At 47.7% G+C, this 14,650-nt stretch overlaps 1 protein-coding gene across 2 annotated transcripts in view; it reads left to right on the top strand.

Annotated features, from left to right (window-relative positions):
• RRAGC (Ras related GTP binding C) overlaps window positions 1-14,650 on the top strand; it is a 172,299-nt gene that overhangs the window by 113,341 nt on the left and 44,308 nt on the right. For both annotated transcript variants that reach the window (XM_063954316.1, XM_063954315.1), the window contains one exon: window positions 11,501-11,643. In XM_063954316.1, the coding sequence (XP_063810386.1) occupies window positions 11,501-11,643 (143 nt within the window). The remainder of the gene's footprint in view (window positions 1-11,500; window positions 11,644-14,650) is intronic.

Genomic DNA, 14,650 nt, shown 5'->3' on the forward strand with positions numbered 1-14,650 from the left:
TAGGCACAACTAAAAGGCACCTCAGGTAAACAATGGAGATGGATGGATACTAGTATACTTATGGATTGACGAGCGACTGCCGACACAGAGGTAGCTACAGCCGTGGACTACCGTACTGCGTCTGCTGCTAATATAGACTGGATGATAATGATATAAAAAAAATATATATATATATATATCACTACTGCAGCCGGACAGGTATATATTATATAATGACGGACCTGCTGGACACTGTCAGCTCAGCACTGCAGACTCCTAAAGTAAGCTACTAGTAGTATCAAGAAGATAGAAAAAAAAAACACCACAGGTAGGTGGTATACAATTATGGATGGACGAGCGACTGCCGACATAGAGGTAGCTACAGCCGTGGACTACCGTACTGCGTCTGCTGCTAATATAGACTGGATGATAATGATATAAAAAATATATATATATATCACTACTGCAGCCGGACAGGTATATATTATATAATGACGGACCTGCTGGACACTGTCAGCTCAGCACTGCAGACTCCTAAAGTAAGCTACTAGTATCAAGAAGATAGAAAAAAAAAAAACACCACGGGTAGGTGGTATACAATTATGGATGGACGAGCGACTGCCGACACAGAGGTAGCTACAGCCGTGGACCTCCGTACTGCGTCTGCTGCAGTGCTAATATAGACTGGATGATAATGATATAAAAAATATATATATATCACTACTGCAGCCGGACAGGTATATATTATATAATGACGGACCTGCTGGACACTGTCAGCAGAATGCGTTTATAGAATAAAAACACCACACGACGAGTGTTTAACTTTTTCAGGCAGACAATCACAATATACTGGTGGTCAGTGGTCACTGGTCAGTCACACTGGCAGTGGCACTCTGGCAGCAAAAGTGTGCACTGTTAAAATATGTACTCCTGCTATAACTGCTCCCCAGTCTCCCCCACAATTAAGCTGTGTGAGCAGTGAGCACTCAGCACAGTCAGATATACAGTATTATATAGATGATGCAGCACACTGAGGGCACACTGAGGCTGAGCACAGATATGGTATGTGACTGTGTCACACTGTGTATCGTTTTTTTTCAGGCAGAGAACGGATTAATTAAACTGGTGGTCACTGGTCACACTATCAGCAAGTAGTACTCCGTCCTAATATGCTCCCCAAAATTAGTAAATCAAGTGTCTCTACTCTCTACTACTCTCTAGTCTACTCTAAACGGAGAGGACGCCAGCCACGTCCTCTCCCTATCAATCTCAATGCACGTGTGAAAATGGCGGCGACGCGCGGCTCCTTATATAGAATCCGAGTCTCGCGATAGAATACGAGCCTCGCGAGAATCCGACAGCGGGATGATGACGTTCGGGCGCGCTCGGGTTAGCCGAGCAAGGCGGGAAGATCCGAGTCTGCCTCGGACCCGTGTAAAAAGCGTGAAGTTCGGGGGGGTTCGGTTTCAGATGCATCGGCTGATAACCCTGTCTCCAAGGGCCAGGGTGTCGCTGTTGTGGTGGCTGCAGAGTGCTCATCTTCTAGAGGGCCGCAGATTCGGCATACAGGACTGGGTCCTGGTGACCACGGATGCCAGCCTTCGAGGCTGGGGGGCAGTCACACAGGGAAGAAACTTCCAAGGACTATGGTCGAGTCAGGAGACTTCCCTACACATAAATATTCTGGAACTAAGGGCCATTTACAATGCCCTAAGTTAGGCAAGACCTCTGCTTCAACACCAGCCGGTGCTGATCCAGTCAGGCAACATCACGGCGGTCGCCCATGTATACCAACAGGGCGGCACAAGAAGCAGGATGGCGATGGCAGAAGCCACAAGGATTTTCCGATGGGCGGAAAATCATGTGTTAGCACTGTCAGCAGTGTTCATTTCCGGAGTGGACAACTGGGAAGCAGACTTTCTCAGCTGGCACGACTTCCACCCGGGAGAGTGGGGATTTCATCCAGAAGTCTTCCAAATGATTGTACACCATTGGGAAAGGCCACAGGTGGACATGAGGGCGTCCCGCCTCAACAAAAAGCTAAAAAGATATTGCGCCAGGTCGAGGGACCCTCAGGCGATAGCTGTGGACGCTGTGGTGACACTGTGGGGGTACCAGTCGGTTTATGTGTTCCCTCCTCTTCCTCTCATACCCAAAGTACTGAGGATAATAAGAAAAAGAGGAGTAAGAACTATACTCATTGTTCCGGATTGGCCAATTAGAGCTTGGTACCCGGAACTTCAAGAAATGATCTCAGAGGACCCATGGCCTCTGCCGCTCCGACAGGACCTGCTGCAGCAGGGGCCCTGTCTATTCCAAGACTTACCGCGGCTGCGTTGACGGCATGGCTGTTGAACACCGTATCCTGAAGGAAAAGGGCATTCCGGAGGAAGTCATTCCTACGCTGATTAAAGCTAGGAAAGAAGTGACCGCAAACCATTATCACCGCATTTGGCGAAAATATGTTGCGTGGTGAGAGGCCAGGAAGGCCCCAACGGAGGAATTTCAGCTGGGCCGTTTTCTGCACTTCCTACAGTGACTATGGGCCTAAAATTGGGTTCCATTAAGGTCCAGATTTCGGCTCTATCGATTTTCTTCCAGAGAGAACTGGCTTCACTACCTGAAGTTCAGACTTTTGTTAAGGGAGTGCTGCATATTCAGCCTCCTTTTGTGCCTCCAGTGGCACCTTGGGATCTCAACGTGGTGTTGGATTTCCTAAAGTCACATTGATTTGAGCCACTTAAAACCGTGGAATTAAAATATCTCACGTGGAAAGTGGTCATGCTGTTGGCCTTGGCTTCGGCCAGGCGTGTGTCAGAATTGGCGGCTTTGTCATGTAAAAGCCCTTATCTGATTCTCCATATGGATAGGGTAGAATTGAGGACTCATCCCCAGTTTCTCCCTAAGGTGGTATCAGCTTTTCATTTGAACCAACCTATCGTGGTGCCTGCGGCTACTAAATACTTGGAGGCTTCCAAGTTGTTGGACGTAGTCAGAGCCCTGAGAATTTATGTTTCCAGGACAGCTAGTGTCAGGAAAACTGACTCGTTGTTTATCCTGTATGCACCCAACAAGCTGGGTGCTCCTGCTTCACAGCAGACTATTGCTCGCTGGATCTGTAGTACGATTCAGCTTGCACAATCTGCGGCTGGACTGTCGCATCCTAAATCAGTGAAAGCCCATTCCACGAGGAAGGTGGGCTCTTCTTGGGCGGCTGCCCGAGGGGTCTCGGCTCTACAACTTTGCCGAGCAGCTACTTGGTCGGGGTCAAACACATTGCTAAATTCTACAAGTTTGACACCCTGGCTGAGGAGGACTTAGAGTTTGCCCATTCGGGGCTGCAGAGTCATCCGCACTCTCCCGCCCGTTTGGGAGCTTTGGTATAATCCCCATGGTCCTTACGGAGTCCCAGCATCCATTTAAAACGTCAGAGAAAATAGGATTTTACTCACCGGTAAATCTATTTCTCGTAGTCCGTAGTGGATGCTGGGTGCCCATCCCAAGTGCGGATTGTCTGCAATACTTGTATATAGTTATTGTTTAACTAAAGGGTTATTGTTGAGCCATCTGTTGAGAGGCTCAATTATTATTCATACTGTTAACTGGGTATAGTATCACGAGTTATACGGTGTGATTGGTGTGGCTGGTATGAGTCTTACCCGGGATTCAAAATCTTTCCTTATTGTGTCAGCTCTTCCGGGCACAGTATCCTAACTGAGGTCTGGAGGAGGGTCATAGGGGGAGGAGCCAGTGCACACCAGGTAGTCCTAAAGCTTTCTTTAGTTGTGCCCAGTCTCCTGCGGAGCCGCAATTCCCCATGGTCCTTACGGAGTCCCAGCATCCACTACGGACTACGAGAAATGGATTTACCGGTGAGTAAAATCTTATTTTTTTTCACTCCTGTAGCTCTCCTAAACACTGATCAGCTGCTTTTACACACCTGCTACTCTGTAACACTTAATTGCTATCTTTCATTTGTGCAGTGCCCTGGGTGGGTTTTTGGCTGGGCTGGTTTGTGGTGCCCTGTGTCCCAGGCGTGAACCCTTAGAACGTTAGGGATTTGTTTGACAAGAAAAGAAGAAAAAATAATGTCTTTGTTAGCGCACATGGGTATAGATAAAATATAACCTTTATTCAAGTTATTTAAAATCGTCCAACCACGAAATAAAGACAGTAAAGTTAGACATACATACATTTATGTGTATGTATGTCTAATTTTATTGTCTTTATTTTTTTCATTTTTTTCTTGTGATTACAAATGTCTCCGTCAGCAGCCCCGGCAAATCTCATACATATATATTTCTCTAACGTCCTAGTGGATGCTGGGGACTCCGAAAGGACCATGGGGAATAGCGGCTCCGCTGGAGACTGGGCACAAAAGTAAAAGCTTTAGGACTAGCTGGTGTGCACTGGCTCCTCCCCCTATGACCCTCCTCCAAGCCTCAGTTAAGATTTTGTGCCCGAACGAGAAGGGTGCAATCTAGGTGGCTCTCCTGAGCTGCTTAGAGTAAAAGTTTAAATAGTTTTTTTTATTTTCAGTGAGTACTGCTGGCAACAGGCTCACTGCATCGTGGGACTAAGGGGAGAAGAAGCGAACTCACCTGCCTGCAGAGTGGATTGGGCTTCTTGGCTACTGGACATTAGCTCCAGAGGGACGATCACAGGTTCAGCCTGGATGGGTCCCGGAGCCGCGCCGCCGGCCCCCTTACAGAGCCAGAAGAGCGAAGAGGTCCGGAAAAATCGGCGGCAGAAGACGTTCCTGTCTTCAAATAAGGTAGCGCACAGCACCGCAGCTGTGCGCCATTGCTCTCAGCACACTTCACACTCCGGTCACTGAGGGTGCAGGGCGCTGGGGGGGAGCGCCCTGAGACGCAATAAAACACGGTTTAAACCTTATATGGCTAAAGAAATGCATCACATATAGCTCCTGGGCTATATGGATGCATTTAACCCCTGCCAGTTTTCCTAAAAAAAGCGGGAGAAAAGGCCGCCGTGAAGGGGGCGGAGCCTATCTCCTCAGCACACAAGCGCCATTTTCCCTCACAGCTCCGCTGGAAGGACGGCTCCCTGACTCTCCCCTGCAGTCCTGCACTACAGAAACAGGGTAAAACAAGAGAGGGGGGGGCACTATTTGGCAGTTAATATAAATACAGCAGCTATAAAAGGGAGAAACACTTATATAAGGTTATCCCTATACAGATATAGCGCTCTGGTGTGTGCTGGCAAACTCTCCCTCTGTCTCCCCAAAGGGCTCGTGGGGTCCTGTCCTCTATCAGAGCATTCCCTGTGTGTGTGCTGGGTGTCGGTACGATTGTGTCGACATGTATGAGGAGGAAAATGATGTGGAAGCGGAGCAATTGCCTGTTTTAGTGATGTCACCCCCTAGGGAGTCGACACCTGACTGGATGGTCGTATTTAAGGAATTACGTGACAATGTCAGCACTTTGCAAAAAACTGTTGACGACATGAGACAGCCGGCGAATCGGTTAGTGCCTGTCCAGGCGTCTCAAACACCGTCAGGGGCTCTAAAGCGCCCGTTACCTCAGATGGTCGACACAGACCCAGACACGGATACTGACTCCAGTGTCGACGGTGAGGAGACAAACGTAATGTCCAGTAGGGCCACACGTTACATGATCACGGCAATGAAGGAGGCGTTGAACATTTCTGACACTACAAGTACCACAAAAAAGGGTATTATGTGGGGTGTGAAAAAACTACCCGTAGTTTTTCCTGAATCAGATGAATTGAATGAGGTGTGTGATAAAGCGTGGGTTTCCCCCGATAAAAAACTGCTGATTTCTAATAAATTATTGGCACTATACCCTTTCCCGCCAGAGGTTAGGGCGCGTTGGGAAACACCCCCTAGGGTAGATAAGGCGCTCACACGCTTATCAAAACAAGTGGCGTTACCGTCTCCCGATACGGCCGCCCTCAAGGAACCAGCTGATAGAAGGCTGGAAAATATCCTAAAAGGTATATACACACATACTGGTGTTATACTGCGACCAGCAATCGCCTCAGCCTGGATGTGCTGCGCTGGAGTGGCTTGGTCGGATTCCCTGACTGAAAATATTGATACCCTGGATAGGGACAGTATATTATTAACTATAGAGCATTTAAAGGATGCATTACTATATATGCGAGATGCACAGAGGGATATTTGCACCCTGGCATCAAGAGTAAGTGCGATGTCCATTTCTGCCAGAAGAGGGTTATGGACGCGACAGTGGTCAGGTGATGCGGATTCCAAACGACATATGGAAGTATTGCCGTATAAAGGGGAGGAGTTATTTGGGGTCGGTCTATCGGACCTGGTGGCCACGGCAACGGCTGGAAAATCCACCTTTTTACCCCAGGTCACCTCTCAGCAGAAAAAGACACCGTCTTTTCAAACTCAGTCCTTTCGTCCCCATAAGGGCAAGCGCAAAAGGCCACTCATTTCTGCCCCGGGGCAGAGGAAGGGGAAAAAGACTGCACCAGGCAGCCTCTTCCCAGGAGCAGAAGCCCTCCCCCGCTTCTGCCAAGTCTTCAGCATGACGCTGGGGCTTTACAAGCGGACTCAGGCACGGTGGGGGCCCGTCTCAAAAATTTCAACGCGCAGTGGGCTCACTCGCAAGTGGACCCCTGGATCCTGCAGGTAGTATCACAGGGGTACAAATTGGAATTCGAGACGTCTCCCCCTCGCTGGTTCCTGAAGTCTGCTCTACCAACGTCTCCCTCCGACAGGGAGGCAGTATTGGAAGCTATTCACAAGCTGTATTCCCAGCAGGTGATAATCAAGGTACCCCTCCTACAACAGGGAAAGGGGTATTATTCCACGCTGTTTGTGGTACCGAAGCCGGACGGCTCGGTGAGACCAATTTTAAATCTAAAATCCTTGAACACTTACATAAAAAGGTTCAAATTCAAGATGGAGTCACTCAGAGCAGTGATAGCGAACCTGGAAGAAGGGGACTATATGGTATCTCTGGACATCAAAGATGCTTATCTCCATGTCCCAATCTACCCTTCTCACCAAGGGTACCTCAGGTTTGTGGTACAAAACTGTCATTATCAGTTTCAGACTCTGCCGTTTGGATTGTCCTCGGCACCCCGGGTCTTTACCAAGGTAATGGCCGAAATGATTCTTCTTCGAAGAAAAGGCGTCTTAATTATCCCTTACTTGGACGATCTCCTGATAAGGGCAAGGTCCAGGGAACAGTTAGAGGTCGGAGTAGCACTATCTCAGGTAGTGCTACGTCAGCACGGGTGGATTCTAAATATTCCAAAATCGCAGCTGATTCCAACAACACGTCTACTGTTCCTAGGGATGATTCTGGACACAGTCCAGAAAAAGGTGTTTCTCCCGGAGGAGAAGGCCAGGGAGTTATCCGAGCTAGTCAGGAACCTCCTAAAACCAGGACAAGTGTCAGTGCATCAATGCACAAGGGTCCTGGGAAAGATGGTGGCTTCTTACGAAGCGATTCCATTCGGAAGATTCCACGCAAGAACTTTTCAGTGGGATCTGCTGGACGAGTGGTCCGGATCGCATCTTCAGATGCATCAGCGGATAACCCTATCTCCAAGGACAAGGGTGTCTCTCCTGTGGTGGTTACAGAGTGCTCATCTCCTAGAGGGCCGCAGATTCGGCATTCAGGATTGGGTCCTGGTGACCACGGATGCCAGCCTGAGAGGCTGGGGAGCAGTCACACAGGGAAAAAATTTCCAGGGCTTGTGGTCAAGCATGGAAACGTCACTTCACATAAATATCCTGGAACTAAGGGCCATTTACAATGCCCTAAGTCAGGCAAGGCCTCTGCTTCAGGGTCAGCCGGTGTTGATCCAGTCGGACAACATCACGGCAGTCGCCCACGTAAACAGACAGGGCGGCACAAGAAGCAGGAGGGCAATGACGGAAGTTGCAAGGATTCTTCGCTGGGCGGAAAATCATGTGATAGCACTGTCAGCAGTGTTCATTCCGGGAGTGGACAACTGGGAAGCAGACTTCCTCAGCAGACACGATCTTCACCCGGGGGAGTGGGGACTTCACCCAGAAGTCTTCCACATGATTGTGAACCGTTGGGAAAAACCAAAGGTGGACATGATGGCGTCCCGCCTCAACAAAAAACTGGACAGATATTGCGCCAGGTCAAGGGACCCTCAGGCAATAGCTGTGGACGCTCTGGTAACACCGTGGGTGTACCAGTCAGTATATGTGTTCCCTCCTCTGCCTCTCATACCGAAGGTACTGAGAATCATAAGAAGGAGAGGTGTAAAGACTATACTCGTGGCTCCGGATTGGCCAAGGAGGACTTGGTACCCGGAAATTCAAGAGATGCTCACGGAAGACCCGTGGCCTCTACCTCTAAGAAAGGACCTGCTCCAGCAGGGACCATGTCTGTTCCAAGACTTACCGCGGCTGCGTTTGACGGCATGGCGGTTGAACGCCGGATCCTGAAGGAAAAAGGCATTCCGGATGAAGTTATCCCTACCCTGATCAAAGCTAGGAAGGATGTAACTGTGCAACATTATCACCGTATTTGGCGTAAATATGTTGCGTGGTGTGAGGCCAGGAAGGCCCCTACAGAGGAATTTCAACTGGGTCGATTCCTGCATTTCCTGCAAACAGGACTGTCTATGGGCCTCAAATTAGGGTCCATTAAGGTTCAAATTTCGGCCCTGTCAATATTCTTCCAAAAAGAACTAGCTTCAGTTCCTGAAGTTCAGACGTTTGTCAAGGGGGTACTGCATATACAGCCTCCTTTTGTGCCTCCAGTGGCACCTTGGGATCTCAATGTAGTTTTGGGATTCCTAAAATCACATTGGTTTGAACCACTCACCACTGTGGACTTAAAATATCTCACATGGAAAGTGGTAATGCTGTTAGCCCTGGCTTCAGCCAGGCGTGTCTCAGAATTGGCGGCTTTATCCTATAAAAGCCCTTACCTGATTTTTCATACGGACAGGGCAGAATTGAGGACTCGTCCTCAATTTCTCCCTAAGGTGGTTTCAGCATTTCACTTAAACCAGCCTATTGTGGTGCCTGCGGCTACTAGGGACTTGGAGGATTCCAAGTTGCTGGACGTAGTCAGGGCCCTGAAAATATATGTTTCCAGGACGGCTAGAGTCAGAAAATCTGACTCGCTGTTTATCCTGTATGCACCCAACAAGCTGGGTGCCCCTGCTTCTAAGCAGACGATTGCTCGTTGGATTTGTAGTACAATTCAGCTTGCACATTCTGTGGCAGGCCTGCCACAGCCAAAATCTGTAAAGGCCCATTCCACACGGAAAGTGGGCTCATCTTGGGCGGCTGCCCGAGGGGTCTCGGCTTTACAACTTTGCCGAGCAGCTACTTGGTCAGGGGCAAATACGTTTGCAAAATTCTACAAATTTGATACCCTTGCTGAGGAGGACCTGGAGTTCTCTCATTCGGTGCTGCAGAGTCATCCGCACTCTCCCGCCCGTTTGGGAGCTTTGGTATAATCCCCATGGTCCTTTCGGAGTCCCCAGCATCCACTAGGACGTTAGAGAAAATAAGAATTTACTTACCGATAATTCTATTTCTCATAGTCCGTAGTGGATGCTGGGCGCCCATCCCAAGTGCGGATTGTCTGCAATACTTGTACATAGTTATTGTTACAAAAATCGGGTTATTATTGTTGTGAGCCATCTTTTCAGAGGCTCCTCTGTTATCATGCTGTTAACTGGGTTCAAATCACAAGTTGTACGGTGTGATTGGTGTGGCTGGTATGAGTCTTACCCGGGATTCAAAATCCTTCCTTATTGTGTACGCTCGTCCGGGCACAGTATCCTAACTGAGGCTTGGAGGAGGGTCATAGGGGGAGGAGCCAGTGCACACCAGCTAGTCCTAAAGCTTTTACTTTGTGCCCAGTCTCCTGCGGAGCCGCTATTCCCCATGGTCCTTTCGGAGTCCCCAGCATCCACTACGGACTATGAGAAATAGAATTATCGGTAAGTAAATTCTTATTTTTTCGATGATTATCAATCGGGGTTACCCTTGTTGAATATTTCTATTTAACTAGTGCAGACATGTATCCCTTTACCTATTCCCATTTAGGGATTTGTTTGTCAAAGAGGTGACGTTGGTTGGCTGGCCCACATCTTTGGCCAAATTTTTGCTAACAACCTCTTATGGTATTCAATTGTAATATATATTTAAACTTTGAATAGTAATGTTTGCATAGGGCACCTGCATCCCTTTTTTATGTGTCTGTCTAACCCTGTCCCAGGGCTGTCATCAGAAATGATGGGGCCCGGGATTGGCCAAATAGGCAGGGACAAAAAAAACAAACAATAAAAAACAAACATATATACAAATTTAGATATTTAGTAAAAAAAATAATAATAATAATAATAACAACTAATAGCTGCAAAGATATTCAATAGAATATAACAATGATGGATTGAAATACATCAGTGATACAATCGTGACAAAATTCTGCACCCACCAAATGCTTAGTTGACAATTGGGAGATCCACCTCCACCTTTTAAATAGGTGTGAGCTCTAGGGTGGATATCCAAGCAGAAGGGTGGTGATCGGCGATTGGTAAACCCTACGCGTTTCGTCCAAGAAGGATTCTTCGGGGGTAGGTGACTTCTAGATGGTCATAAATAAATCTCAAACTATGTGTGTCAGATAAGTCCACCGAGTTGGACTAATTAGTTGGACTTCAACAAATCAAGTGTATCCAGTGCAATAGGATTGGTTCAATAAATCTATAGTAAAATGTGGTCATTCTTAAATTGGAATGTTAGAGTAATCAGGAATGGTTTAAGACCTCAAAGGGCAGAATACCACCACTAAAAATGGAGTGAGTGCTCCTCTCACTGTATTAGAGCACTCACTATATATGTATCCTATATTAAGTGATTGGCACCCAACCAGCAGTCAGTTAACAGTTGAGCGGTTCGGACAATAACTGCTGTAGGTGGCTATCTTCTGACCAAACATTGAGATAGGAATTGATTTGTCCGTTTGATCCAAGGGATGCATTACCGGGTATCATCCATCTGACTAGGCCAAATGTAACTTTTTTCACATTGCTGGACTGTGTGATTCAGTGCAAGATCAGCCTGTTTGTGGCTTTCTGAAACCTGGAATATTAATAACTAAAAGCTGTCACAGTCTGATTTTTTGTTTATTGGGCAGTTGCGATCACAACACTTTAATCTTACTGATAAAAGCAACGGATCTGGTTTCCTCAAGTATAATGTAAGCTCTCACGAGCAGGGCCCTCTTCCCTCATGTGCTTATCCTTTCTTACTTTAATAATCTTCAACTGCACCAAATCCAGCAGTCTTCTGCCACCTGATACTTATTCCAGTGTCATCTGCTGATGTAACTATGTTCATTTACCCTGTACTTGTCCTATACTGTCATCAACTGTAAGTTGCTGTTTTCCTGTTTATTTGTTTATGTACTCTGTAATTGGGCGCTGCGGAACCCTTGTGGTGCCATATAAATAAAGGATAATAATAATAACACTAATCTGTTTACTTTCACTGTTTTGTTTTCAGAATTCTGGCATTGAAAAGGCTTTTTTATTTGATGTTGTCAGTAAGATCTACATAGCCACGGATAGTTCTCCTGTAGACATGCAATCCTATGAGCTGTGCTGCGATATGATAGATGTTGTGATAGATGTATCCTGTATATACAGGTAAATAAAAACTTTTCTTTTCACTTTTTTTATTTTTTTATTTCTCTGACGTCCTAGTGGATGCTGGGAACTCCGTAAGGACCATGGGGAATAGACGGGCTCCGCAGGAGACTGGGCACTCTAAAAGAAAGATTAGGTACTATCTGGTGTGCACTGGCTCCTCCCTCTATGCCCCTCCTCCAGACCTCAGTTAGAATCTGTGCCCGGCCAGAGCTGGGTGCTCCTAGTGGGCTCTCCTGAGCTTGCTAGACAGAAAGTATTTGTTAGGTTTTTTATTTTCAGTGAGATCTGCTGGCAACAGACTCACTGCTACGTGGGACTGAGGGGAGAGAAGCAAACCTACCTGCTTGCAGCTAGCTTGTGCTTCTTAGGCTACTGGACACCATTAACTCCAGAGGGTTCGAACACAGGGCCTGACCTCGATCGTCCGTTCCCGGAGCCGCGCCGCCGTCCCCCTTGCAGAGCCAGAAGACAGAAGAGAAGCGATGAAATCGGCGGCAGAAGACTCCTGTCTTCATTAAGGTAGCGCACAGCGCCGCAGCTGTGCGCCATTGCTCCCACAGCACACCACACACTCCGGTCACTGTAGGGTGCAGGGCGCTGGGGGGGGCGCCCTGGGCAGCAATAAAAATACCTTTGGCATAAAAATACACATAATACAGTCTGTGACTGTATATCTGTAAAACCCCCGCCATTTTTAGTCAGAAACAGGACAGAAGCCCGCCGCTGAGGGGGCGGGGCCTTCTTCCTCAGCACACCAGCGCCATTTTCTCTTCACAGCTCCGCTGGAAGGAAGCTCCCCAGGCTCTCCCCTGCAGTATCCTGGTACACAAAGGGTGAAAAGTGAGGGGGGGGGGCACATAAATTTAGGCGCAAAAATTGTATATACAGCAGCTACTGGGTAAACACGGAGTTGTAGTGTAATCCCTGGGTTATATAGCGCTGGGGTGTGTGCTGGCATACTCTCTCTCTCTGTCTCTCCAAAGGGCCTTGTGGGGGAACTGTCTTCAAATAGAGCATCCCATGTGTGTGTGGTGTGTCGGTACGCGTGTGTCGACATGTCTGAGGTAAAAGGCTCCTCTAAGGAGGTGATAGAGCGGATATGTGTGTGAGAGGGTGTCTCCGTCGACAACGCCGACACCTGTTTGGATATGTGTAAGTGCTAAGGTGAATTTATTGCACAAATGGTTAGGGAACAGACAGGAAATCTACCCATGTCTGTCCCTATGTCACAGAGACCTTCAGAGTCTCACAATGCTCACTATCCAAAATAACAAACACTGGTATCGACACGGAGTTTAACTCCACTGTCGACTACGATAATGCAAAGTTACAGCCAAGATGGCTAGAAGGTATTCAATATATGATATTGAAAAAATAGATGATTTGCATATCACTGATGACTCATCTGTCCCTGACACGAGAGTACACATGTTTAAGGGGAAGAATGCTGAGGTAAATTTCCCTCCTCTCATGAGGAAAAAGAGCGGGAATCTCCAGACAAGAGACGGCAGCTTCCCACAAGAGAATTCTCAGGCTGTATCCTTTCCCCACTAGGGCCAGGATGTGTTGAGAATCTTCCCCTAGGGTGTCCTGTTTGCACAGACGGTAGCACTTGCTATTCTCAGGGATCCTGCAGATAGCGTGCACATTCTAGTATACTACCCAGACCGGCGATTGTGTCGGCATGGGTTTATAGCGCTGTGGCAGCGTGGACAGGTACCTTATCAGCAGAGATTGAGACCCTAGTAAATATATTAAAGATGCTGTCTTAAGTGATAGATATATAGTTATAAAGCATGCCCAAAGAGACATGAGTATACTGGGTCCTAGAGTCAAAGCTATGTCGATCTCTGCTTGACGTGTCCTGTAGAATATGCATTGGACAGATGATGCCGACTTAAGAGGCATATGGAAGGCTGAGGATTGTGTGGAGAAGGGTTCTCGGGCCTGGTCTCCACAGCTATAGCTGGTAATTCTGCTAGTTTGCCTTATATTCCTGCACAGCCTAGGAAAGCACGACATTATTAAATGCAGCCTTTCGAATAAAGAAACAAAGTCTGAGGTGCGTCCTTTCTTGTCAGAGCCGGGATCAACCCAGCTAGTTCCCAGGAACAGAAGTCCTCCCGCGGCCCCTACAAAAATCCACCTATGCCGCTGGGGCTCCACAGGCGGAGCTAGGCCTGGTGGGGACACGCCTTCGTAAGTTCAGCCACAAGTGGGTTCACTCCCTGTTAGGTCCCTGGGCAATAGATATTGTGTGTCAGGGATACAAGCTGGACTGTGAGAAGATGCCCCCTCACCGACGGCCCTGCGGGCTTCCCGCCAAGAGGGGGAGCTAGTGTTAACTGCAATTCACAAATTGTATCTTTAACAGGTGGTGGTCAAGGGTCCCCTCCTTCAACAAGAGGGTGTTATTATTCGACCATGTTGTAATCCCGAAACCATACTGTTCGGTCAGACCCATATTGAATTAAAAATCCCTGAACATATACCTGAGAAGGTTCAAGTTCAAGATGGAATCGCTATGAGCGGTCAGGGCAAGCCTAAAAAGAGGGAGACTTTATCATGAATCAGGTCATAAGGGATGCATACCTTCATGTCCCCATTTATCCACCTACTTAGGCGTACCTCAGAATTGCGGTACGGGATTGTCATAACCAAGGTAATGGCGGATATGATTGTGCTCCTGCGGAAGCAAGGTGTCACTATTATCACGTACTTGGACGATCTCCTCATACAAGCAAGATCAAGAGAGCAGTTGCTGAACAGCATATCACTTTCTCTGGAAGTGTAACGGCAACACGGCTGGATTCTATATATTCCAAAGTTGCAGTTGGTTCCTACAGCTCATCTGCCTCTCCTAGGCACGATCCTAGACACAGACCAGAAAAGGGTTTATCTCCCGATAGAGAGAGCTCAGGAGCTCATGACACTGGTCAGGAATCTATTAAAACCAAAACAGGTGTCAGTGCATCACTGCACTCGAGTCCTGGGAAGGATGGTG

The sequence above is a fragment of the Pseudophryne corroboree genome, chromosome 2 (assembly GCF_028390025.1).
Source record: "Pseudophryne corroboree isolate aPseCor3 chromosome 2, aPseCor3.hap2, whole genome shotgun sequence".
Lineage (NCBI taxonomy): Eukaryota > Metazoa > Chordata > Amphibia > Anura > Myobatrachidae > Pseudophryne > Pseudophryne corroboree.